The sequence below is a fragment of the Leptonychotes weddellii genome, chromosome 14 (genome assembly GCF_054177405.1).
Source record: "Leptonychotes weddellii isolate Sample4059 chromosome 14, ASM5417740v2, whole genome shotgun sequence".
NCBI lineage: Eukaryota > Metazoa > Chordata > Mammalia > Carnivora > Phocidae > Leptonychotes > Leptonychotes weddellii.
In genome coordinates, this window is record NC_138382.1 from 5,364,935 (window position 1) to 5,391,909 (window position 26,975).

Consider the following 26,975-nt stretch of genomic DNA (forward strand, 5'->3'; position numbering starts at 1 on the left):
TTTCACTCATGTGGAATTTAAGAAATAAAACCAACAAGCAACGGGGGAAAAAATAGAGGGAGAGGCAAACCAAGAAACAGACCTCTAACTATAGAGAACAAACTGAGGGTTACCAGAGTGGAGCTTGGTGGGGGGATGGGTTAAATAGATGATGGGGATTAAGAAGGTACTTTGTGATGAGCACTGGGTGTTGAATGGAAGTGTTGAATCACTATATTGTACACCTGACACTTTTAACTAACTGAAATTTAAATAAAACCTTAAAAAAAGAATACAACTCCAATTTTTCTTCAATTATTCTTAGGTATTAAACTTGTGCATATTTGAATAGTTGCTGTATAATGCCTAGATCATATGGAAGTCCATAATTTTATTAAGGTTATATTAAGTTACAATGCAATGAATTGAAGTCAAATAGCATTGGGTACGCTTAATACAAATGAAACAAATTCTAAAATCATGAAGTGTTGAAGAACCTTACAGAAATTAAAGATCACTGATTAGATACAATCATCAAGTCTAAATACCATGTTCTATAAGTTACGAAGGTATCAAAGATGATGCAGCCCAAGCAATGCACTTATCTCTTGTCTGGTAGGACATGTGTAAGAAGAGTTCATTGCAAAAGAACCCAAAGACTCACTTGTAGAATGTGAAGGCAGAAATATCGGTCTCATTTCCCAGTGCATATCCAGTACCATTCAAAGTTAGACACATAGCAGGTGCTAAGAAACACTGATGAAATTGAAATTGCAATGTCTCCCAGCCCTCAGCACACCACTCCCTACACCAGTTCCTTGATTTGATTTTCTCCATACCACTTCTTACCGTTTCACATACAATATATTTCATTTATTTACTTGTCTGTCTTTTCTCAAGTAGGAGGTAAGATCCAAGTATGTTATATTCATACTGTATACCTAGCACCTAGGACAGTGCCTGGTAGCTCGTAGGTACCAATAACTATTGAATGAGTGAACTTTTCATTATTTTGCTGTATATTCTATTAGGCAAGAATTAGTATGTCTATATTACAGACAAGAAATGAAATGCAGTGAAGTTAACTGGCCCAAAATAACGTAACCATTAAGTATTAAAGTTGCTATTTGAAGTTAGCTGTCTTCCCAAGAAGGATGTTCTCTTAAAATAGATGTCATTTGAGCTTAAAAGTGGGTAGTATTGGAACTGTTTTCATAACTTATGTGGTTTCTTTCAAAAATTTACATTCTGTTCTACAGCTATAACCTCCACATTTACGGTATTCTTAGTCCTACAATAACAGGGAGGGAACATTCATCAGTCATTTTGCTATAGTTTCTCTGTTTGTCAGTTCATCTTTTAGTGGTTTCTTCAAGAAGAGTTCAGGAGAACTGGCCTCTAAGTAGTGCATGTTCAAAAATGTTTTTCTGTTTCTTCTCTACTTAAACAAGTTTGGTTACCATACATTTCTTGGTTGTGCCTTAGTTCCCTTGAGAACTTTGGAGGTATTTCCCTCCTCTGTTCTAGTGTTGGAAATAGGATAATAAATTTTCCTAAGCCTATGACTCACCTTCAGAACTATCAACATTTGCCAATCTTGTTTTTTTCTACCTCCCTCTACATTTTTTGCAAGCCCCATCTATCATGTAATTTTTTCCTGTAAATATTTTAGTGTGCACCTCTAACTATATATATTTCTAACAAGTAAGCACTTTTTAAAAAACATAACTATCGGGGCACCTGGGTGGCTCCATTGTTAAGCATCTGCCTTTGGTTCAGGTCATGATCCCAGGGTCCTGGGATCGAGTCCCACATGGGGCTCCCTGCTCCAGCGGGAAGCCTGCTTCTCCCTCTCCCACTCCCCCTGCTTGTGTTCCGTCTCTTGCTGTCTCTCTCTGCCAAATAAATAAATAAAATCTTTAAAAAAAGACATAACTATCATGCCACTATCATAACACAAAGAAACCAATAATTCCTTAATATCATGTATTACCTAATTCATATTGAAATGGTACCTGATTGTCCCAAAGAGATCTTTTGATACTTGGTATGCTAACTTCCATTTTAATCAGATAATTCTAGATGTTGTGTTGAGAGTAGACTGCAGGAGTCAAAAGTAGAAATATGGAGACCATTAAGGAGCCTATCACAAAGGCCAGGTGAGAAGTGGTTTGGAATGGACCAGAGTGGTAGCCTTGGAAATAGTGAGAAGTTACAGCATTCTAAATATGTTCTGAAGTTAGAATCAACAGATTTGCTAGTGGATTAGAGCTAGGATGTAAGAGAAAGAAAGCCACTAAAGATGACTCCAAGATTCTGGCCTGAGCTACTGTAAGAATGGTTATCTTTACTGAGATGAAGAAGACTGGGTAAGAAGCAGGTATACAAGTTCAGTTTGGGATATGTTAAGTATGAGAAGCTTATTAGTTACACAAAAGGAGAAGTCAGATAAGGAGCTAACTATACCTGAGGCACCTGGGTGGCTCAGTCGTTAAGCGTCTGCCTTCGGCTCAGATCATGATCCCAGGGTCCTGGGATTGAGCCCCGCATCGGGCTCCCTGCTTGGTGGGAGGCTTGCTTCTCCTTCTCCCGCTCCCCCTGCTTGTGTTCCCCTCTCTGGCCGTGTCTCTCTCTGTCAAATAAATAAATAAAAATCTTAAAAAAAAAAAAAGGAGCTAACTATACCAGACTGAAGTTTAGCAGAGATGTCTGAGCCAAATATATAAATTGGCAGTCATAAGCATAGAAATTATATTTAAAGCCATGGGATTAGGTGAAGTCACCAAAAGAATGAATGTGGATTTAGATAGAAAAGAGAAGAAGTCCAATGACATAGATCTGGTAGACTCCAATGTTCACAGTTTGCTGACATGACAAGGAACCAGCAAATGAGACTGACAAGGAGGGACCAGTAAAATAGGAGAAAAATCAATATAGTACGGTGATCTGGAAGCCAAATAAAGTATTTTAAAGAAAAGTTACTAACAACTACATCAAATATTGCCATATCAAGTAAGATAAGGATGGAGAATTGTCTGTTCTATTTAACACTGGAGGTCACTGATGATGACTTTGACAAAAGCAGTTACAGATTAGTGAGGCAAAATCCTGCTCTAATAGATTCAAGAGAGAATGGGCAGAGTACTGAGGATGGAAGTTACAGACAACTAGTAGGGGGTATTTTTATTAAAGGAGAAGAGAGAAATGTGGGAAGTACTGGAAGGGGAAGCAAAGCCAAGAGAAGAATGATTTAATTAATTAAACAATTAATCGTGAGAAATAACAGCATGCAGGTAATCCAGTGAAATGGTTCAGTAGCAAGGTAACAATTCATGATGAGGGATGAAGAAGGGGAATTGTTGGATCTGTGTCCTTGAATAGGAAGAGGAAATAGATCTAGATCACAAATGAAATGTTTGGCCTTACATGGCAGCATAGAGCATTCATCCAGGATGTGTAAGTTTAGGTCCTATGAGAAGCAGATGCCAGGATAAAATTAGATGTGCAAGGGATTTATTGGGATATATGCTTGGGAAGGATAAGAGAGAAAGGTGGGAAGGTAGGTGGGAAGAGCCTTCAGACCATGATGCAAGTCTGAGACATGTGAAAGAGAAGAAGAAATAGAAGAGAATTGGGTAGTTCCCTGAAAAGTTAAAAACAGAGTTATCCCATGGACCAACATTATTCCACTCCTAGGAATATACCCAAGAGAAATGGAAACAAATGTCCTCACAAAAACTTGCACACAAATATTCACAGCACTATTATTTATAATAGGCAAAAAGTGGAAACAACTCAAGTATCTATCAACTGATGAATGGATAAATAAAATATGGTATATCCATATAACATATTGTTATTCAGCAATAAAAAGGAAGTAATGATAAATGCTATAACATGGATGAGTCTTGAAAACATGCTAAGTGAAAGAAGCCAGTCACAGAAGACCACATATTACAAGACTGTGTTTATACGAATTATCCAGGAGGAGCAAATCTATAGAGACAGAAAGTAAATTCACAGTTGTCCACGGCTGTAGGGGATTGGCAGTTTGAACGGTGAAGGCTAAAGGGTATCAGTTTCCTTTTTGGATAATGAAAATGTTCTAAAATCAATGGTGATGATGGTTGCACAATTCTGTGGCTATAAAAAAATGATTGAGTTGAACACTGTAAATAGGTGCAGTGTATGGTATGTGAATTTTATCTCCATAAAGCTTTAAAAAATAGAGGAAAAAAAAAGACGATTGGGTAGGAAGACACTCAGATTGCAGTGCTACTCAGAAAGTCTTGACTGGGTCAACAGGAAGTCTTTGAGCAGAGATTGCCCGTTAGAAGAATCACATGTGGGGCAAAAATGAGAGTACTCTAGTATTCTCGTGATGCTCAGTCATTGGCTGGGAGAAGCCGAAGAAGGAGAGTAGAAGTGTGGGGGAAGGGACACTTGGGTGGCTCAGTGGGTTAAGCATCTGCCTTTCGCTCAGGTCATGATCCCAGGGTCCTGGGATCCAGTCCCACATCGGGCTCCCTCCTCAGCGCAGAGCCTGCTTCTCCCTCTGCCCCTCCTCCTACTCGTGCTCTCTCACACATGTGCGTATGTGCTCTCTCTCTCTCCCCCTGACAAATAAGTAAATAAAATCTCAAAAAAAAAAAAAAGAAGAGGTGTCGGGGAATGGAGGGCTCTCCAAGTAAACTCTGCAGTAAAACCATAAGTGTGTTGACTGGAGGCCGTCAGCCAACTACACACTTCACAGCAGATTCCCTTGAGCAGAGTCCTTCCATGGCTGCCAGAGAGTAAAAAAAGTCAGGTTATAGGGCTACAAGACTGAGAGCTGAGTCTTCTATTTCCTGATTGATTCTTTTTTTTTTTTTTTCCTATGCATAGGAAACAGTGAATCTGGGTGGGAGTGTGTGGAGATGTTGGGCTTTGAAGATAAACATGAAGTCATCTAGAAGAGCAGGAGGTTGAAAGGACCAAGGAAATATAGTTGATAACCAGGCAAGGTTAAGAGCCTGCTCGACATGAAGAATTTAAAGTGAGACTCAGAAACATGGGGTTTTCTCCACCCACATTCAGCTGCACAAGTCAAAGCTCAGAATGGGGAAAGTTCAATTAAAGCAGGGTTGGAGTTTTCCAAGGTGAGTAAGAGGAAGTGAAAACAGGGCAGGGAAGTTGAGGGTGTGTGCAAATAACTAATTCAAATAGTTGACCACGGAAGGAAAGGAAGCAAGGGAAGGAAGATATGAGGTGGGTGAGGGCAACAGGAAAGTATTAATGGCTTGTCCAGTAGGGGACTGTTGAAGGATTCTTAGTGTTAGGATCTTCAAAGGAGTGACTTAGAAACAGAGGAGGTGAAGTTATAGAAGGTAATAGGGTCACAGGGAAGCTTCTGCTGCCAGCTTGCCAACCCTACTCCTATTAATCCAAACACGTTTTTACCTTTCCAACCAAGGTGTGCCTCATGCTTTGGAGAACTATCTTCTGTTGACGTGGTCTGAGTTCTGCAGCCATGAGGACTCTTATCTCATACAACCCTCCCACATACTTTGTGGTTCATGATTATAGGTATCTCCTAAACATATCAAAAATGGCATTTACATTTCTGCTTCTCATCCTCCTTGTTGCATTTGGGTAATTACCAAGGCCAAGGGGAAACTGTTGTCTTTTGACTCTAATTCAACTGATCTGGAAAGAAGCCCAAGCATTGGTGTTTTTTAAAAAGTTTCTCAGTTGAGGGATGCCTGGGTGGCTCAGTGGGCTAAGTGTCTGACTTTGGCTCAGGTCATGATCTCAGGGTCCTGGGATCAAGCCCCGCGTCAGGCTCCCAGCTCAGCGGGGAGCCTGCTCCCTCTCCCCCTCCCTCTGCTCTTCCCCCCATTCGTGTGCACTCTCTCTCTCTCCCTCCCTCCCTCTCAAATAAATAAATAAAATCCTTAAAAAAAAGTTTCCCAGTTTATCCCAATGGAGAGCTACAGCTGAAACACAACTGTATATGATGCTGATAAACCCATTCTCAAATTAAGGTGAAATTCATAATATTGGACTAGAATTAATAAACTGCCCTCACCACCCCTTGCCCTATAAGATATAGGAATCCAGCAGGCACTGGATATTTAATTTCTGGGCCCTTGCAAAGCCAGCAGTACCACTAATCATTTCTCTCCTGGTGGAGATCTATAGCTGTGTCATATAGTTAGAGGGGAGCCCAGTTCACTTAGCAGTCCTCGAAGGCTTGAGGACTCCAACAGAGGTCACCAGTTTATTTAAAGAGAGCCACCCAGCTCAGACCACTCTTCCCCAGAACCTACTCCAACAAAGCCCTCCAGCCTTCCTCACCATTCAGAACCCTGCCTGCCTCCACACAAGAATCCCCAGGAGCCCTGCCTACTACCCTGCTCCAGGTCCATAAGGCAAAAATTAGGAGTTGGAAAATAATGGGAAGTATCAAGAAAGAAGCAGAAACTTCCATGGAATCATTGGCTGAATTTAAAAATAGAGCAAAAGCATTCTTACCTCCATTTATCTTCCAAACACGAGGGATGAATTGTTCTACATGGCACTCTAATGCGCCCATGCCAATACCAGCAAATTAACACCATGTTAAGGGTATGACTCTTAACATTGACATGGCCCTTAAAGTCAAGTCTGGATGCAGTTACTTAGATTTCTTCACATGTTTGAAATACTTAATATTTAATCCTCAGGGAGCTAGGCAACTTGACTATTGAGGAAATAACTCTGTTATACCCTGCTTGGCCCAGAGCTTTCTAGACAGACCATTGGCAATGAGGGGAAGGAAATTAATATCAGAGTCTCACTGGATGGTGTGTGTGTGTGAATTTTGTGTTAATATTATTAAAAAGAGGCATAAGTTTTAGGCTATGAAATATTAATCTACAGGGGCATCTGCCCTCACCATTGCAACATAGTGGTGAGCCCATTTATAAAATGCTGAGCATCTGAAGGCCGCTATTTTCTTGAACAAACAATTAGACATTTGTTTATGTCATCAATTAAAAATGACTAGATAATAGTGACAGTCAATTTTTTTCACCTTGCAATCTCTAATACGTCATATTAATTTCAACCCAACACAACTTGTAGAATACCAAAACATGGACTGTTGCAGTGATTTGTTTGCCAAGTGTCTCCCTGAATAATTTTATGTGGTAATTATATCACAGTTAAAATAATAAAGAACCTAAATACTCTCTCAATAAATACTTATTGAATTGACTCAAGACACAGAAAGGCCAAACAGCATGTCCACAATTCTTTTATCCCACTCCCACGAGGGAGGACAAAAAAGAAATTCTCTCTATTAGGTTAACGACAATAATGTAGACAATTACGATGTCCAATGATGTAAGCATAAAATCATTTTTTACATAATTTTATCCTTTATGTTTTAGAACATTAGATGATTAAATTAGCCACTGCCTTGGGTGCAGATGGGTTGAATGCCTTGAGTAAATATACAAATACCCATTAAGAAATTTGAATTTGTTTAGGATAGCAATAACCTTTAAAATTAGTCTAATGAAAAATAAAGGTATTTATAAACATCTGTTTAACTTGGAAAGAACAGTCTTAGGCATATTTGTGTACTTATGAAATTTCTACAGAGAAAATCATGATACCAAAGAGACTTATGTATTTGATTGACAAAACTGAAAATGTTACTTATCTAGATAAAAGACTATCTTATTAATTTTAATATCAGGCTTCAAGCCCCAACATACTCCTTATAGAGAGAGACTCTCCAACCTGAGTTTTTTAGTCAAAACCACAGACAGTGTCTCTAGTTTTACTTTTTTTCCCCCTTCATTAATATCATTAACAACCTTTCACCCTTTTTCTTTGATTTTTCTTGATTTAATTTAGGCAATTTGGGGAAATTACTTTCTTTGGGACTTTTAAAAAAGTGACATTTCTCAAACTTGCTTCACTTTTTAAACTCAGTAAAGGCTTTCCCACTTCCTTTTCGATCACAGCTAAAGCCTCAAAAGCCTTCCTACTTGCAATGGGATCACACCAGCAGCATCAGAACAACTTCGGAGCGTGTTAGAAAAACAGGAACTTGGGCTCCACCCCAGATACACTGCATCATGTTCTACATTTTAACAAAATCTGGTGTTAATTTTTATGCACACTGCAGTTTGAGAAGCACTTCATTAAGTTAAAATATGTATTACTTCCCATAAAGACTTTTGCCAACAACAGAACCACTGTAGAACAATTCAAAGTTTAAAATTACTTATGAGGTTGGAGTACAAATTGGTAAGATCTTTTCAACAAATTTGGTAATAGCATTAGGAATGTTAAAATGGTTATACTCTCAGACCCTGCTATGACACTTCAGAAATGTATCCTAAAGAAGGAATCCAATGAAATGACAAAAGCTTTATGTACAAAGATGCTCCTTGTAGGCTTATCTAAAATAGCAAAAAATTGTAAATAAGCTAAATATTCAATGATAGAAAAAGTATAAGTAAATTATGGCAATCTACCAGATAGACTTTTATTCAAAAACCAAAACTATGTTCATTAAAATATATAACATGAACTGAAAATGGTGGAGTAGAGATTCCAGGGCTCATCCCTCTGCAAAAGCAACTAAGGAACTGGCTAAAACAGTCAGAATCAACTTTTGCACAACTCTGTAACCTACTCAAAAACATTACAACCAGAAGATCTGGTAGAGAAAGAAGCCGCTGGTTTGTGCTAAGAGAGCACTGCTGTGTTTTAAATTGCCCACCTACCATCCCCCATGCCTCAGATTAACAGTACTAAATAACTGAGGTTAAGTAGGAAACTGAGAGAGCTTCCCACGGTAGGATAGATGTGCACCTAGTGATCAGCAGCCCCTGTGGACAGGATGAAATCCTCCCTACTCCCCCACACCCTTCTCTCATATAAAGAGAAAGCATTGGGGCACCTGGGTGGCTCAGCTGGTTAAGCATCTGCCTCCGGCCCCAGTTATGATCCCAGGGTCCTGGGATCGAGCCCCACGTGGGGCTCCCTGCTCAGTGGGGAGCCTGCTTCTCCCTCTCCCACTGCTGCTCCCCCTGCTCGTGCTGTCTCTCTGGCTCTTTCTCTCAAATAAATAAATGAAATCTTAAAAAAAAAGAAAAGAAAAATCATTAAGCTTTGAACATCTGAAACTAAAAATCAGTAACAGAAAGTTACCTGGAAAACCACGGTTTGGAAATTAACCAACACAATGTTAAGTACATCTATGGATCAAACAAACAAACAAAAAAAATCACAAGGGAAATTAGAAAATGCCCTAATGACTGAAAATGAAAACACACATATCAAAATTTTTAGGGCACAGCTAATGTAATAATTAGAGGGAAATTTATATCATCAATTGATTATATTAGAAAAAAAGAAAGGTTTCAAATCAGTAATAGAAGCTTTGGCTTTATGAAAATAGAAAATAAGGGCAAATTAAAACCAAAGCAAAAAGAAGGTGAGAAATAATAAAGATAAGACTAGCAAACAGTTACATTAAAAACAGAAAAACAGGGGCACCTGTTGCTCAGTCATTAAGTGTCTGCCTTCGGTTCGTGTCATGATCCCAGGGTCCTGGGATCAAGCCCTGCATCGGGCTCCCTGCTCAGCGGGGAACCTGCTTCTCCCTCTCCTCCCTCCTAATGCTCTCTCTTGCTATCCTGTCACTATCTCTGTCTCTCTCTCTCAAAAAAATAAATAAAATCTTTAGAACAAAAAACCAAAAACAATAGAGAAAGTCAATAAATACAAAAGCTGGTTATTTTAAAAGATCAACAAACTGATAAACTTTAGATAGACTTATCAAAAAAGAGAAAACAGAAGACAAAAACTGCCAATATTTTTGGAAGAAAAGGGGCATCAGTGCACATCATATAGTTAAAGGGACATTAAGAGAATCTTATGAACAGCATAATGCCAGTACTTTTGATAACTTAGATGAAACAGAAAAACTCCTTGAAAGACACTATCAAAATTCACTCAAGAAGAAGTAGGTAGGGACATCTGGCTGGCTCAGAAGGTAGAGCGTGCAACTTTTGATTGTGGGGTTGTTTGAGCCCCACATTGGGTGTAGAGATTACTTAAAAATAAAATCTTTAAAAAAAAGGAATAGATAAAATAAATAGCCCAGTGTCTATACAATAAGTCTAATTTGGAGTTAAAAAATCTTTCCATGGTGCCCGGGTGCCTCAGGTGGTTAAGCATCTGCCTTTGGTTCAGGTCATGGTCCCAGGGTCCTGGGATCGAGCCCTGTGTCAGGCTCTCTGCTCAGCAGGGAGCCTGCTTTTCCCTCTCCCTCTGCCTACCACTCCACATGCTTGTGCTCTCTCTCTGTCAAATAAATAAACAAAATCTAAAAAAACAAAAAAATGTTCCATAAAGAAAAACAAACAACAACAATGAAAGTGGTCATGAGGATGACAGACTGCAACCCTTCTACAGGTTTCAAGTGCCAGAAGAAGAAATACAAACCTTATTTTCCAAGCAGTGTGGTTATAGGTCTCGACCTCCCTGGTAACTCCCTCAGGGAACTGCACAAAGGTTTCTCTTTGTTCCATCCTACACGGAGCATTCCCAGGGCTGGGGCTACTTCTGGGTAGCTTTCGCTGAAAGCATTTAAAAGCAAAGGTATGAGACACAGCAGCCTGGAGCAAGGAACAACACTTGAGACAAGCAAGAGACAGACTAGAATGGAAGGGATTGGGAAAGGAGATACATGGGGAAATAGGGAATTTAAAAACTCCCATGTATACCAGGGAATCAAGAAGGCCATGAACATACACAGGGCAGGACACACACTCAGAAAAAGCCCAAGAATACCCAAAGCTTTCACCTCTAGCTGGCCTACAAATTCTGTGCAAGCAAAAAGCAAAGACTTAGGCACAGTTCTGTCAAGTCATTGAAGGAGTGCCCCAACAAAAAAACCAATCTACAAAGACTGGAAGAGGGTTGTTTTCCTCTTTTTTAATTTTTGTTGGTCCTAGGGACTTAGAGTAACTGCCAAAATACAAGCTACAGAACACAGACTTCAGTACTCACACATGACAAAGAATACACTTCCAAAAATGGTTTAGGAAAGTCACTTAACAAGCAAACAACAACCCACAACAAGGAACAACAACAGATCCTGGGGAGAGGGTAGAATATTATTTCCATAGTTGCTGCATTAAAGTATTCAAAACATCCAGTTTTTTAAAAAACATTATGAGACATTCAAGAAATAAGTAAGTAGGGCCCCTTCAAGGAAACAAAGAAATTAATAAAAACTGTCTCCATGAGGAAGTTCAGGACTTACTAAACAAAGACTTTAAATCAACATTTTAATATGCCCAAAGAGCTAAAGTAAACCAGAAGAATAATTTCTCACCAAACAGAGACTATCAATAAAGAGATAAAACTATAAAAAGGAATTATCTTAGTCAGTTTGGACTGCTATAACAAAGTACCATAGATCGGGTGACTTATAAACCACAAACTTTATTTCTTACAGTTCTGGATGTTGGAAGCCCAAGATCAAGACGCCAATATGGTCAGGTTCTGGTGAGAAATCTCTTCCAGGTCGCAGACTGCCAGCTCTCATTGTATCCTCAATATAGTGGAAAGAGAGTGAGCTAACTGTCTAGCACCTTCTAATAAGAGTTCTTCTAATCCCATCCATGGGGCTCCACTCCAATGACCTAATTACCCACCAAAGGCCCCACCTTTATTTTTTTCTAAATATTTTATTTATTTATTTATTTGAAAGAGAGAGAAAGAGATAGCAGGAGCAGAGGGGAAAGGGTGAAGCAGGCTCCCTGCAGAGCAGGGAGCCTGATTTGGGGCTTAATCCCAGGACCCTGGGATCATGACCTGAGCCCAGTGCAGATGCTTAACCTACTGAGCCACCCAGGTGCCCCAAGGCCCCACTCTTAAATACCATCACATGGAGGGGGGGTAGATTTCAACATATGAATTTGGGGAAAACACAAACATTCAATCCATAGCAGAATTAGAAATGCTGTAGCTAAACATTATAACAGCTGGAATGAAAAATTCCATAGAGGGCTTTAACCGCAGACTTGAAATGGCAAAAGAATTAGTGAATTTGAATAGGTTATTTGAAATTATCTAGTTTTAGTAGCAGAAAGAGAAAAGAATGATGAAGAACAGAGCCTAAGGGACCTTGGGGAACACCATCAAGTATACTAATATACACATAATAGGAGTCCTGGACTGAGAGGAAGAGAGAAAGGTGCAGAAAGAATATTTGAAGAAGTAATAGCTGTAAAGCTCCCAAATTTGATGAAAGATACAAATCTACACATCCAAGAAGCTCAGAGATTCCAAGTAGGATAAATTAAAAGAGATTCATACATAGACACATTAAAGTCAAATTGTCAAAAGCCAAAATAAAGGGAGAATCTCCAAAGCAGCAAGAAAGAAGGAACTTGTCATGTACAAGTGATCCATAAAAGATTAACAGCTGATTTCTAGTCACAAACCACGGAGGCATGAGCCCGGGGCGGGGGGTGGGGGGTGACATATTTAAAGTGCTGAAAGAAAAAACAGTCAACCAAGAATTCTATATCTAGAAAACTTTTTCAAAAATGAAAGAGAAACTTCTAGTTTCTAGTCCAGCATGTAAGGAGCTTGGACATCATCATCCTATCCCAACGACAAGTAAAGAGCTGAACAAAGAAACAAAAAATCAATAACTCTTCTTTGATCCATCACAGAAGTGAGGGCACAGGGCAAACTGCCACCCAAAACATGGAAGACACAGATGGGCAGATACAGAGAATCAAGACTTAACTAGAGCAGAAACTCTCAAGCAGAAATCTTCAAAGGAACCAGTGCCTGGGAAGGAAAACCTAACCTGTAACTGACTTGGTTCTCAAGTGAATATTGGAGTAAAATCCTCTTTAGTTTTTGGCAGGAGGAGGGGGTAAGTAACCATTTTGAAATATGGCACAACATTCTATTTTTCTTAATAAGACCTGTCTCAAGAGAAACTATTTTACTAAAGCCCAGACTATTGGGGTTTTATCAAGGCCTGACCAAAGCAGAGACAGGGAAATATGCAGCTCCAACCTATTCTAGCCTTTCATGTGGGAAAAGGGAAATAACCAATTTTAGCCCTTTCTAGCCATCCTGTCCTACTTAATGAAGTGTGAGAGGGAGACTGAGAAGTATTTGTGAAGTTCACAGTCCACTGGCACAAACTCACTAAAAAACTAAGACCTAGTCATATAACCACAGAATGCTTTCCCCTCTTCCCATACACTACCATCATACCACTAACTGCCTATTTACCAGACATCCTTTTATCCATTACGTTGTGTCTGGCTTTCAACAAAAAAATTGCAAGCCACATTAAAAGGGAAAAAACAGTTTGAGGAGATATAGCAAGCATTAGAAAAAAAATTCAGATATGGTAGGGATGTTGGAATTACCAGACTAGGAATTTAAAGTAACTATGATTAATATACTAAGGACTCTAATGGATAAAATAGACAGCATGCATGAACAGATGGGCAATGTAAACAGAGAGAAGGAAATTCTAAGAAAGAATCAAAAAGAAATGCTAGAAATAAAAAACACTGTAACAGAAATGAAGAATGCTTTTAATAGGCTCAGGAGTAGACTGGACATAGCTGAGGAAGAATCTCTGAGCTTGAGGATATAACAATAGAAACTTCCCAAATGGAAAAGCAAAGATAAAAAAGACTGGGGTAAAAAAAAAATAGAATATCCAATAACTGTGGAACAACTATAAAAGGTGTACATATGTGAAATGTGAACACCAAAAAGAGAAGAAAGAGAAAGAAACAGAAGAAATATTTGAAGCAATAATGGTTGAGCATTTCCCCCCAGGTTCATGTCAGATACCAAACCACATATCCTGGAAGTTCAGAGAACACCAAGCAGGATAAATGTCAAAACAAAACAAAAAAAACAAACAAAAAGAACTACATCTAGGCATATCAAATTCAAATTGAAGAAAATCAAAGATAAAGAAAAAATCTTGAAAGAAGCTAAAAGGAAAAAAATGTCTCATGTATAGAGAAGCAAAAATAAGAATTACATCTGATTCTCCAAAGAAACCACTGAATTAAGTAGAGAGTAAGTGAAATACTTCAAGTGTTGAGAGAGAAAAAAAATACCAGCCAAGAATTTGGTACCCTGTGAAATTATCCTTCAAGAGTGAAGGAAAAATAAAAACTTTTCCATACAAACAAAAATTGAGGGAATTTGTCACCAGTAGATCTGCCTTCCAAGAAATGTTAAAAGTTCTTCAGATAGAAGAAAATTATATAGGTCAGAAACTTGGATCTATGTAAAGAAAGGAAGAGCATTGGGGAAGGAATAAATGAAAATTAAATTAAAACTTTTGGGGGTGCCTGGGTGGCTCAATCGTTAAGTGCCTGCCTTCAGCTCAGGTCACGATCCCAGAGTCCTGGGATCAAGCCCCGCATCGGGCTCCCTTCTCGGCGGGAAGCCTGCTTCTCCTCTCCCACTCCCCCTGCTTGTGTTCCCTCTCTCACTGTGTCTCTTTCTATCAAATAAATAAATAAAATCTTAAAAAAGAAAAACTTTTATTTTTTTATTCTTAATTGATCTAATGGATAACAATTTGTTCAAAATAAAAATAACAGCAATGTATTTGAATATATATGTCCATATATATAATATAAAGCATACAATATTATGTATATTCTTGTGTATGTTTATGTGTAAGTGAAACAAATGATAGCAATGATGAGAGGGATGAATTGGGAATATTTTGTTATTGTAAAGTATTTGTTCTGGGCATGGAGAAGTACAATGTGTTTTTTTTTTTGAAGATTTTATTTATTTGAGACAGAAGAGTGTGTATGGGCAGGGGGAGGGGCAGAGGGACAAGCAGGGCCCACTGAGCTCAGGGCCCAACAAGGGGCTCAACATGGGGCTCCACCGGGGGCTCGATCCTAGGACCCTGAGTTCATGACCTGAGCTGAAATCAGATGATTAACCAAATGAGCTACCCAGGCTCCCCGAAGTACAATGTTATTTGAAAGTAGACTTGGATTAGTTGTAAACATACATTGCAAACTCTAGGAGAAATCACAAAACAAAGTAAAAAAAAAAGTATGACTTATATGCTAAGAAAGAGGAGAAAATGGACTCATATTAAATGTGCAATTAAAACCACAAGTGGTAGAAAAAGAGTGGAAGGCAAAAATAGGAACAAAGAACAAGGGCAATGAACAGAAAACAACAAATATTGTAGATATTAATCGAACTATACCAATAATCTCTTTAAACATCAATGGTCTAAATACACTAATTAATAGTGAAGAAGATATTAAGACATGCCCAGATAAACAAAGAGTAAGGGAGTCTGTCACTGGTACATCTGCCCTACAAGAAATGATAAAGGGATTTCTCCAGGCTATAATGAAAGGACACTACATAGCAACTTGAAGCCATACAAAGAAATAAAGAACAATGGTAAAGGTAGCTACACAGATACATGTAAAGGCCAGTAGTATTGCATATTTGGTTTGTACCTCCTCTTTTTTTCTGTATGATTTACATGACAAGTGCATAAAGCAATAATTATAATGCTATGTTAATGGGCACTCAATAGATAAACATGTGATTGTAAAAACAACAACTTAAAGAGGAAAGGAATAAAGTAGTAAAGAAACACAGTTTGTGTATATTATTGAAACTGGATATAAATTCAAACTTCATCATAGAAATTTATAAACTAATAAAGAAGTTATAAAGTTAAGATGTCAATTACAATCCCCAGGGTAACCACTAAGGGAAAAAAATAAAAATTATCCAAAAAAAGAAATGAAAAGGAAATCAAAACAATAAAATAGAAAAAATATTAAGCAAAGAAATGGCAGTAATGGACATAATTGAGGAACAAAAGGTATGACATACAGAAATCAAATAGCAAAATGGCAGAAGTAAGTACTTCCTTATCAGTAGGTATTTTAAATATAAATGCATTAAACTCTCAAATTAAAAAGCAGAGACTTGGGGCGCCTGAGTGGCTCAGTTTTTAAGTGTCTGCCTTCGGCTCAGGTCATGATCCTGGGTCCTGGGATCGAGCCCTGCATTGGGCTCCCTGCTCCGCGGGAAACCTGCTTCTCCCTCTCCAACTCCCCCTGCTTGTATTCCCTCTCTCGCTGTGTCTCTCTCTGTGAAATAAATAAAACCTTTAAAAAAAAAAAAAAGAAAAGCAGAGACTGGCAGAATGAATTTTAAAAATGATCCAACTATATATTGTCTAAAAGGAATTAACTTTCTATCCAAAGACTTAAACAGGTTGAAAGTAAAAGGATGGAAAAATGTAATTCTATGCAAATAGTAACCAAAAGACAACTGGGACGGCTACACCAATATGAGGTAAAATGAACTTTAAGTAAAAAACTATTACAAGAGACAAGGATGGAAATTATATCCACAATCAATCCATTAAGGAGTTGTAAAAATTATAAAATTATATACACCTACAAAGAGCCCCAAAACTGACAGAATTGAAAGGAGAAATACACACAGTTCTACAATAATAGCTGGAGACTCAACAGTCCATGCTCAATAATGGACAGATAAATAGACAGAAGACCAATAAGGAAATAGAGGACTTGAAAAACACAACACACCAACTAGACCAAACAGACATATGTAGAACATTCCGCTCAACAACAGCAGACTACACATTCTCCTCAAGTGTATATGGAACATGTTCCAGGTTAGAGCATAAGTTAGATCACAAAACAAGTCTCAATAAATTTATAAAGATTGATATCATCCAAAGTATCTTCTCTGACCACAGTGGCATGAAATTAGAAATCAGCAACAGAAGGAAAAATAGAAGATTCACAAATATGTAGAAATTAAACAACGCATTCTTAGACAACTTATGGGTCAGAGAAGAAACCATAAATAAAATTAGAAAATACTTTGAAGGTAGTCAAAAGGTACAAAATTCCATTTATAAGATAAATAAGTGCTAGGGATGTAATATACAACATGATGAGTATAATTAACAGTGCTGAATGATATACAGGATAGTCATTAAGAGAGTAAATCCTTTAAGTTCTCATCACAAGGATGCTGGTGATTCATGTCAATTATTTCTCAAAGAACTGGAAAAAAATAGTCATTTATTTAGCTCAAGAGGAAAGAGAAAATACTTTGAGATGAATAAAAATAAAAATACAACATACCTAAACCTATAAGAATACAGCAAAGGCAGTGCTCATCAGGGAATTTATAGTTGTAAATGCTTACATTAAAAAAAAAGAAACAGAAGAAATTACATTGGTGAACACCTAGTAAAGTTGAACTGCTACATATGATTCACCATCCATTCCACTCTAGGTTTATGCCTTAAAGAAACACTTAAATATGTTCTCTTACAGATGTGTACAGGAATGCTCACAGGAGCAGTATTTGAAATCATAAGAATTTAGAAATAATTAAAATGTCTATTGGCAGAAGAAGAGATGGTAAATTTTAGTATATGCATACACAAAAGTATTCTACAGATCTAGAAATGAACTGTACAGAGCTGAATGAATCATCATAATGATACAATTTTAGTATTAAAACAGAAAACAATACTATATATATGGCTTTGACTTAATTTGCACACAAATATAATGAAGTATAAAGCAATAAATAAAATTTGTAATCACTATTTCAAATTCAAAATGATGATTAACTCTGGTTGGGAGGTTGGAAAATGAGATCCAGAAAGATTAGGGAATGGTTCTCTATTGAAATATTTTATATTTTAAGCTGCATTGTAAGTATATTGTATAGTGATATTTAGGATATAATTCTCTCTCCCTCTCTCTCAATTTCCCTTCTTTTTGAAATCACTTCATGATAAAAATAAAATGTAGGAGGGGAAGAATGAAGGGAGGGAAATCGGAGGGGGAGACGAACCATGAGAGACGATGGACTCTGAAAAACAAACTGAGGGTTCTAGAGGGGCCGGGGGTGGGAGGATGGATTAGCCTGGTGATGGGTATTAAAGAGGGCACATTCTGCATGGAGCACTGGGTATTACACGCAAACAATGAATCATGGAACACTATATCAAAAACTAATGATGGAATGTATGGTGATTAACATAACATAATAATAAAAAAATAAAATAAAATGTATAAATATATATTCTAATAAAAGGAAGTTACCAAATCAGTAATGTAACTTTATGCTTTAACAAAATGGGGGGGGGAGAGCAAGCTAAACTTAAAACTTCCAGAAGGATGGAAATAATAAATATTAGAACTGATAAAAATGAAATACAGCATAGAAAAACAATAGAAAGTATCGATAAAACCAAAAGTTGTTCTTTGGAAACATTGACAAAATTGACAAACATTCATCAAGACCGACCAAGAAAACAACCACCTGCAAGCACTAGAGAGTAAGCAAAGGCAGATGGAAATTGAAGGGAAGTCTACAGGTGGAAATAGGTAATATCAATGGGAGAGTTTCCTGGTTTTACAGCTCTTTGCCTGAGGGTAAGTCCCAGACAGTGCCAACCTGGGCAGCCAATACTCCAATATAAAACATGCAGTCTTTCTGGTTTAAAGAGTTAGGTGATATGGTTTTGGGCAAACATGGCAGCTGGAAATGAAGAGATAAATCCCAGTAAAGACCGTATCAACTTTGCCCAAGACCTCTTGCTGACCTCTGAGTTACACATGCACAGCACACATGCTAAACAACCCAGCTAAGCTAAGCTCAACGATACAGAGTTTAACTGTTGCCCATTACAGGAAAGACAGACTTTGGAGTTTGAGTTCAGCCAAGGTAACTACCCAGTAAAAGTAAAACAGAAAATAACTCTTCAAAGGAACATAACAGAATTTAAGTCTTTTCAATGTATTATCTACAATGTCCAGGGGAAATTCCAAATTACTAGACATACAAAGAAATAGGAAAATGTGACCCATCCCCCCACAAAAAATGGTAATTAATGGAGACCAGCACCAAGATGACTTAGCTGTAGGCATAAACAGTAAGATTTAAAGCAGCCATCATATGGAGCTAGAGAGTATAATGCTAAGCAAAATAAGTCAGTCAGAGAAAGACTAATACCATATGATTTCACTCGTATGTAGAATTTAAAAAACAAAAACAAGGGGAAAAAATAAGAGAGAGAGAGAAATCAAGAAAAAGACTCTTAACTACAGAGAACAAACTGAGGGTTACCAGAGAGGAGATGGGTGGAGGGATGGGTGAAACAGGTGACGGGGATTAAGGAGGGCACTTGTGATGAGCACCGGGTGATGCATGCAAGTGTTGAATCACTATATTGTATACCTGAAACTAATATAACACTGTATGTTAACTAACTGGAATTAAAATAAAAACATAAAAGAAAAATAAAGCAGCCATCATAATAATGCTCAAGGATGTGAAGGAAAATATGCTCATAATGAGATAATGGATAGGATATCTCAGGAAAAAAATAAAACTATGAAAAGGATCAAATTTTCTTTTTATTTATTTATTTATTTATTTATTTATTTATTTGACAGAGAGAGACACAGTGAGAGAGGGAACACAAGCAGGGTGGGTGGGAGAGGGAGAAGCAGGCTTCCCACGGAGCAGAGAGCCTGATGCGGGGCTCGATCCCAGGACCCCAGGACCATGACCTGAGCCAAAGGCAGATGCCCAAAGACTGAGCCATCCAGGCACCCCAGGACCAAATTTTCTATTCTAGAAGTAAAATATTCTTTACTAGAATACTTTATTATTTCCTATTTTAGTATTCTAGTGAAGTATTCTAGAAGTAAAACTATACTATGTGAAAATTAAATTTCCCTGAGTGGGCTTAAAAGCATATTGACAATGACAGATGAGTCAGTGAACTTGAAGACAGATTACAGAAATTATCCAAACTGAAGAAGAGAAAACAGAAATTGGAGAAAAAATAAAACCAGAGCTTCAGGGACCTGTGGGACAATGCCAAATACTTTACCATTTATCTAATTAAGTCTCACAAGAAGAAAAAAGAGTGGAGTACCAAAGATAAAATAATGGCTGAAATTTCCCCAGATTTAGTAAAAACATAAACTTAAATATTCAAGAATACCAATAAATTCCAAAGAGGATGAATATGAAGAAAATAACACCTAGGATCATCATAGTCCAACAGACTTCAAAAGATGAGCCATGGACCTCTAGAGATCTCTGAGATCTTTTTGTAGAGTCTTACAAGGTCAAATTTCTCAAAACAACATGAAGATAACACGCACTATTTTCACTGGTTGACATTTACACTAACGAGGCAATAGCTGTCAAACTGCTAGCACCTTACCATGAATCAAGGCAGTGGTACCAAACTATATTAACAGTCATCAAACTCTGTACCACCAGAAACCCTGATCTAAAAAACTAAAAAAAAGGGGGCACCTCGGTGGCTCAGTCGGTTAATCATCTGCCTTCTGTTTGGGTCATGATCTCCAGGTCCTGGGATTGAGCATCGCATCGGACCTCCTGCTCCGCTGGGAGTCTGCTTCTCTCTCTCTCTCTCTCTTTCCCTCTGCCCCTCCCCACCGCTTGTTCTCTCTCTCTCAAATAAATAAATAAAATCTTTTAAAAAAAGAAAAAGCCAGTTTTATTTAAGAATGTCTTGATGAATCAGTAAAAATTATTAATTTTATTAAATCTTGACCCTTCAGCATTTATCTTTTTTAAATTAATAGACTTTCTTAGAGCAGTTTTAGGTTTACAGAAAAATTAAGCACATAGTACAGAGAATTCCCACATCCTCTCACTTTTCCCGACTCACAGTTGCCCTATTTTTAGCATCTTGCATTAGTGTGATCCACTTGTTATAAATGATGAGCCAATATTGACACATTTTTCTTAAATAAAGTCCATGGTTTACATTAGAGTTCACAGTTTGAGTTGTATTAAGTTCTATGGGTTTTGTATGTCATATATCCACCATTGAGTATCATAAATAGTTCCAATGAGTAAAAATCCTCTGTGCTCCACCTATTCATCCTTGCCCTTCTCCTTTAACTTCTTGGAAATAACTGATATTTTACTGTCTCCAAAGTTTTGCCTTTTCCAGAATGTCATTTGGTTGGAATCATCCAGTATGTAGCCTTTCCAGATTGGCTTCTTTCACTTATCAACATGCATTTAATGTTCTTCCATGTCTTTTCATGGCTTGGTCATTTCTTTACATTGCTTAAAAATATATATCCCATTGTACTGACATAATAGTTTGTGTATCCACTCACCCATTGAAGGACATCTTGGTTCCATCCAAGTTTTGGCAATTATGCACAGAGCTGCTATAAATATTCACATGCAGATTTTGGCTTGGACATGTTTTCAACTTACTTACATAAATACCAGGGAGTGTGATTGCTGGATTGTATGCTAAGACTGTGTTTAGATTTATAAGAAAATGCTGAAATGTCTTTCAAAGTGGTTATAACATTTTGCATTCCTACCAGCAATGAATGAGTTCCTGTTATTTCCGATCCTTGCCAACATTTGGTGATGTTAGCATTTTAGATTTTAGCCATTCTAATAGGTGTGTAGTGATATCTCATTATTTTCATTTATATTACCCTAATGACATATTACGTTGAACATCTTTTCATATACTTATTTGCCATCTGTATATCTTCTTTGGTGAGGTGTTTCTGTTCAGATCTTCCACTCACTTTTTCATTGGATTGCTTAGATATATCTTTTTTAAAGTTTGTTTATTTACTTGTTTACTTATTTATTTACTTACTTACTTACTTGTTTATTTACTTAAGTAATCTCTACATCCAACGTGGCACTCAAACTCACAACCCTGAGATCAAGAGTTGCATGCTCTTACAACTGAGGCAGCCAGGCGCCCCAGATATAGCTTTTTAATATTCTGTATGATGAAATCAGAATACACATAAAGCACTTATGCTGCACACTGAAGTATGAAGGTTTTTCTCAAGGAAAAACACTTGGGCGGTTGAATTGTGAGCTGAATTAGCCAATTTTTTCACAGGGCATCATTTCTGTTTGAAAGAATGACTGATAAACAAACTATGGTAATTCAGAATTGGGTAATGGTAGGCATTGTCTTGAAAAGAAAGTAAATAAGCCTATCATCTCAAGAGGAAAAACTGATAATATAAATATAAAATTCAAGCTTTCAAGCAAAAATTAGAATTTTGGAACCCTCGTATTGTCCAACATAAGCTTGACAGTTTTTCAATACTTTAAAACTTTTCTGCTAAGATTGGTAGTGATATTAACGAATGTTATCTTAAAAATTTGTACAATGAAATATGTCAACAATTTAAAAGATCTACATAACCCAGTGAACCAATATTCTACATCAAAAGCCACTGCTAAGAAAATGAATAGGTAGGACATAGACGAGGAGAAAAGATTTGCAAATCATACATCTAACAAAAGATTGTTATCCAAAACATATAAAGCCCTACAACTCAATATTAAAAAGTCAAACAACCCAATTTAAAAAGGGCAAAAGAGGGGCACCTGGGTGGCTCAGATGGTTAAGCGTCTGCCTTCTGCTCGGGTTGTGATCTCCGAGTCCTGGGAGAGAGTCCCATGTCAGGCTCCTGGCTCAACCGGGAGTTGGCTTCTCCCTCTGCCTCTCCCCCCTGCTCATGCTCTTTCTCTCTCCCTCTGTCTCTTTCTCCCCAATTAATAAATAAAAAATCCTTTTAAAAAAAGGCAAAAGATTTAAACTGAGATTTCACAAAGGAAAATATAGGAATGCCACAAACACATGAATAAGTGCTCAAAATCATTAGTCAGTGAAATACTGCTGTAACTGCATCAGAGTGGCTAAAATGAGAAACTGACAATACTAAATGTCAGTGAGGATGTGCAACTGAAATTCCTATATGCATTGTATATATTCTTATATACATTGATGGATGCGTATGTAGGGATTATCTGAGAAGGAATATGACTGAACTCTCTGGGAAGATGGGAATATTCTATATTGTGATAGGGTTTTGGGTTACCCAAGCATATTCATTTGCCAAAACACACTGAATGGTTCAATAAAGATTGTGCATTCACTATATATAAAGCTAATGTCACAGAAACACATAAATAAATACTAAACTCTAATTAATGATTGGCATGCTAAGTACTGGATGAAGAATACTGATGTCTACAACTTACTACAAAACGCATAAAAAATAAGATGGATTGGGGCACCTGGGTGGCTCAGTTGGTTAAGCTTCCAACTCTTGGTTTCAGCTCAGGTCATGATCTCAGGGTCATGGGATAGAGCCCTGCATCAGGCTATGCACTCATTGTGGAGTCTGCTTGAGATCCTCTCTACCCGCCTCCCCGTGCCCCTCCCCACCCCCTACTCACACTCTTTCTTTCTCTCTCTCAAATAAATAAATAAATCTTTTTTAAAAATAAGATGGATAGAGAGATCAACAGATAGATGGTTGGATAAATATGTGATAAAGTAAATTCATTGTTAATTATAGAATCTAGGTGGTGAGTATACATGAATTCACTGTGCAGATATTTCACTTTTTCAGTATATTTGACAATTTTCATAATAAAATGCTGGGGGAAAGTTATGCATAAAAGAAACACAATTGACTTCAGATGTCAACATTCTGGAATATTTTTCAAGTTATTTTTAATGATGCACATTAATTTTATAAAGAAAAAATGTACTTTATATTTTTAAAACTTCCTACCATTTCCATGAAGCAGAAAAAATATAGGTGTTTTTTCATCATATACTAATCAGCAGAATATAGCTTTCTAGCTAAACAATTAATCCATTACAAAGGTAAACTTTATACTAAAGACCTGGGAAAATGAACTTCATTGTCCCATAGTGAAACTATTTTAGTAAGGATAAATTACTTGAAGTGTGTTTTCTTTGAGCATTCATAGGGCATTGCATGGATGGCATGAGTCTGATTTTAGATGTCCTCAAGAGCTTCACAGCCTAATTACATCATAGCCACTAAGTAGTTGCTGGATTTCATTTAGAAAATGTAACTTCTCTATTAGAGATATCTTTAAAATGGATATTAAAGTGCCTGACCCACTTTATAGAAATACTGTGAAATAAAATAAAATGATGGCTACAAAGGCATCTTGAAGGGGCACCTGGGTGGCTCAGTTAGTTAAGCGTCTGCCTTCGGCTCAGGTCATGATCCTGGAGTCTTGGGATCGAGCCCCACATTGGGCTCCCTGCTCAGCGGGGAGTCTGCTTCTCTCTCTGCCTTCCCCTCCGCCCCCCCACTCATGTTCTCTCTCAAATAAATAAATAAAATCTTTAAAAAAACAAAAAAAAACAAAAGCACTTTGAAAAATTAAAGTTATGATACTCAGTCCACTGGGATGTTATTAAAACATTTCCCTCTCTTCATCCATGTTGAACAGTGGCCTTTAGAAAAGGATGAATATTAATCTAATGAATTTGTCAAAGGATTGATTAAATCTGTTGAGGTCTTTGTGATTATAAAATTATTGCTCGGGACGCCTGGGTGGCTCAGTCGGTTAAGCGTCTGCCTTCGGCTCAGGTCATGATCCCAGGGTCCTGGGATCGAGTCCCGCATCGGGCTCCCTGCTCCGTGGGGAGCCTGCTTCTCCCTCTGCCTCTGCCTCTCTCTCTCTCTGTGTCTCATGAATAAATAAATAAAATCTTATAAAAAAAAAATTATTGCTCTTACCCTCTTAATTACCCTACTTTTGTCTGTTCAAGGAAAAAAAAAAAGCTCTTATGGCTATAGGGATCTTGCCTCACTCAATTGCTTCCAGAGTTCCAAGCAGGAAAGTACTGAAAAACTGTGCTTTGTTCATTAATTAGGGATAATTAATACTGGGTAATCAGAATGTGCAATTTCCTTTTTCTTGGGAAAAAGGCAACTGGATGTTGGGCTTCAAAGTGACAACTCCATTTCCGGAGGAAGTTCTCTAAGCTGGGACACAAAACGCAAATCTCATGCTTCAGTGGTCCCATTTCTCCACATAGGCAAACCTAGATAAATTTTCTGAAGTGGAGTTTACCCCATCATTCTCCATTATTGACTAATTCCCTGATCCCTCACATCTTTCCAACATTTAACCTGAATCTAAAAGCCAGAAAATTTTTGGAGAAAGACCCCTACTAACTTAAAAATCAAACAGAAAAAAAAAATTCCTAGCCAATTTTTCCTTGAATCCATTTCTCACATTTCTTCTGAGCTATCAGCTCTTCCTTCCTAGAATTTAAAGTTGTTCTAAGGGAAACAAACCTATCTAGCTGGAACTCAGATTTTATTTACCCCTTGCCTTTGTTTTTTATATTAAAAGACTATGGACTCAGAAACAAACTGAGGGTTTTAGAGGGGAGGGGGTGGGAGGATGGGTTAGCCTGGTGATGGGTATTAAAGAGGGCACGTTCTGCATGGAGCACTGGGTGTTATGCACAAACAATGAATCATGGAACACTACATCAAAAACTAATGATGTACTATATGGTGATTAACATAACATAATAAAATTTAAAAAAAAAAAAGAAAAGAAATAGAAAAGTTTCCTAAGAAGTATTCTAATTTTTGAAAAATTAAAATGGAAACTTCTAGTTTATAACTTTAGCCTAAATCAGCTTATTTTTTAAAGGACGTCTTATTTTTGTAGAGACCTGTAACATAATCATGTTTAAAACCACAAGGAACTTCTTTTCTTGAGTCACTTTTTCTTACCAAATAGTGGTTCTTACCAAGTGATTTCCTTTCGGGGCACATTTTGCTCACTGATTACAAACTCCTAAAAACAAGTGGTGTGTGTGTGTGTGTGTGTGTGTGTGTGTGTGTGTGTGTGTGTGTGTATGTAACTCCAAAATCAGAAACTCACCTACAATGAAACCAGTTTCTACTTGGCTAGACACCCAACATAGTCATAACTGGTAACTGTCATTAAAATATAGTGATATTATATGTTCTTTTAAAAAATATGTGGTAACTGAGCTATTTTATTAAGTTTTCATTAGTCTAATTGGAAAATGAGATATTTTCCACACATGGACATAATTCTACTTATTCTGCAAGTCAGTAGGTATTCCTTTTGAAGTATTTGAATTAATTTGTTGATACATTGTGCCCTATGGTAAATTAGAGAATTGTTCTCAATTCTTCAGCCCCTCCCTCCGCTATGTGAACTTCCAATGAGAATTATTTCCCCATCATTGATGTTGGGTACAGCCATGCATCAGCTTGCTTTGGCGCACTGAATAATAGCAAATATGAGGACAGGCCTTAAATAAGTGGTTTGACTCAGCTGCTTGTGCTTGGTGATGCACCAGGAAAAGAATCTATCTTGGGCAGTTAATGGGACTCTGAAAACACAGGGACCGTACCTGATCCCAACCTGAAGCTTTGATACAAGCCTAGCTGACCTGCAACAGAAACAGAGCAGTCCTGGCTCATCTACACACCCATGAATAAGGGAAAATAAATGCTTGTTTTTGTGACCTGCTGAGTCTGGGGGCTGTTTGTTACTCAGCTTTAGTGGGACAATAGCTAATATATCCCATAGTTTTGCGTGTTCAGGGGCATAGACATACATGAAAACTGACTGACTCACTCATATCCTTGTATTAACTCTTGCTCCCCAAATCTGCAATGACCAGGAGCTTTGGAGACTTAAACAATCCTGCAGATCCCAAGGACCAGTGTTTCTTGTTATTACCCATGGGGACCCCCAGACAAATTGGAAACTCTAGATAATCTTCCATAATGAAGCTGGAGAAAAAAAAATAGAGTAAAAGAGTCAACAAAACTGTGTGAAAGCCCTAAGGATTCGGTAAGAGTTCAACAGAAATAGCGAGAGCAGGGAAGAAGGTGTGTATTTAACCAGGCTATCTGTCTTCCACTCCACAGGCCAAAGAATCGGGGATACAATCCAGCTCTGAATTCTCTCTGGGTGTCACAGGGCCTGAAGTACTTCACTCTGCCAGCATCATCCCTCTCTTCCCC

General features: G+C 37.6%; 1 protein-coding gene across 1 annotated transcript in view; it reads right to left on the reverse strand.

Annotated features, from left to right (window-relative positions):
- Positions 1-7,923: 7,923 nt before the first annotated feature.
- The window catches only part of RCL1 (RNA terminal phosphate cyclase like 1), a 156,516-nt gene continuing 137,464 nt past the window's right edge, over positions 7,924-26,975 (reverse strand). Inside the window, exon 9 of the mRNA XM_081802779.1 lies at positions 7,924-10,601. Coding sequence (XP_081658905.1) covers positions 10,469-10,601 — 133 coding nt within the window. The 3' untranslated portion in view covers positions 7,924-10,468. The remainder of the gene's footprint in view (positions 10,602-26,975) is intronic.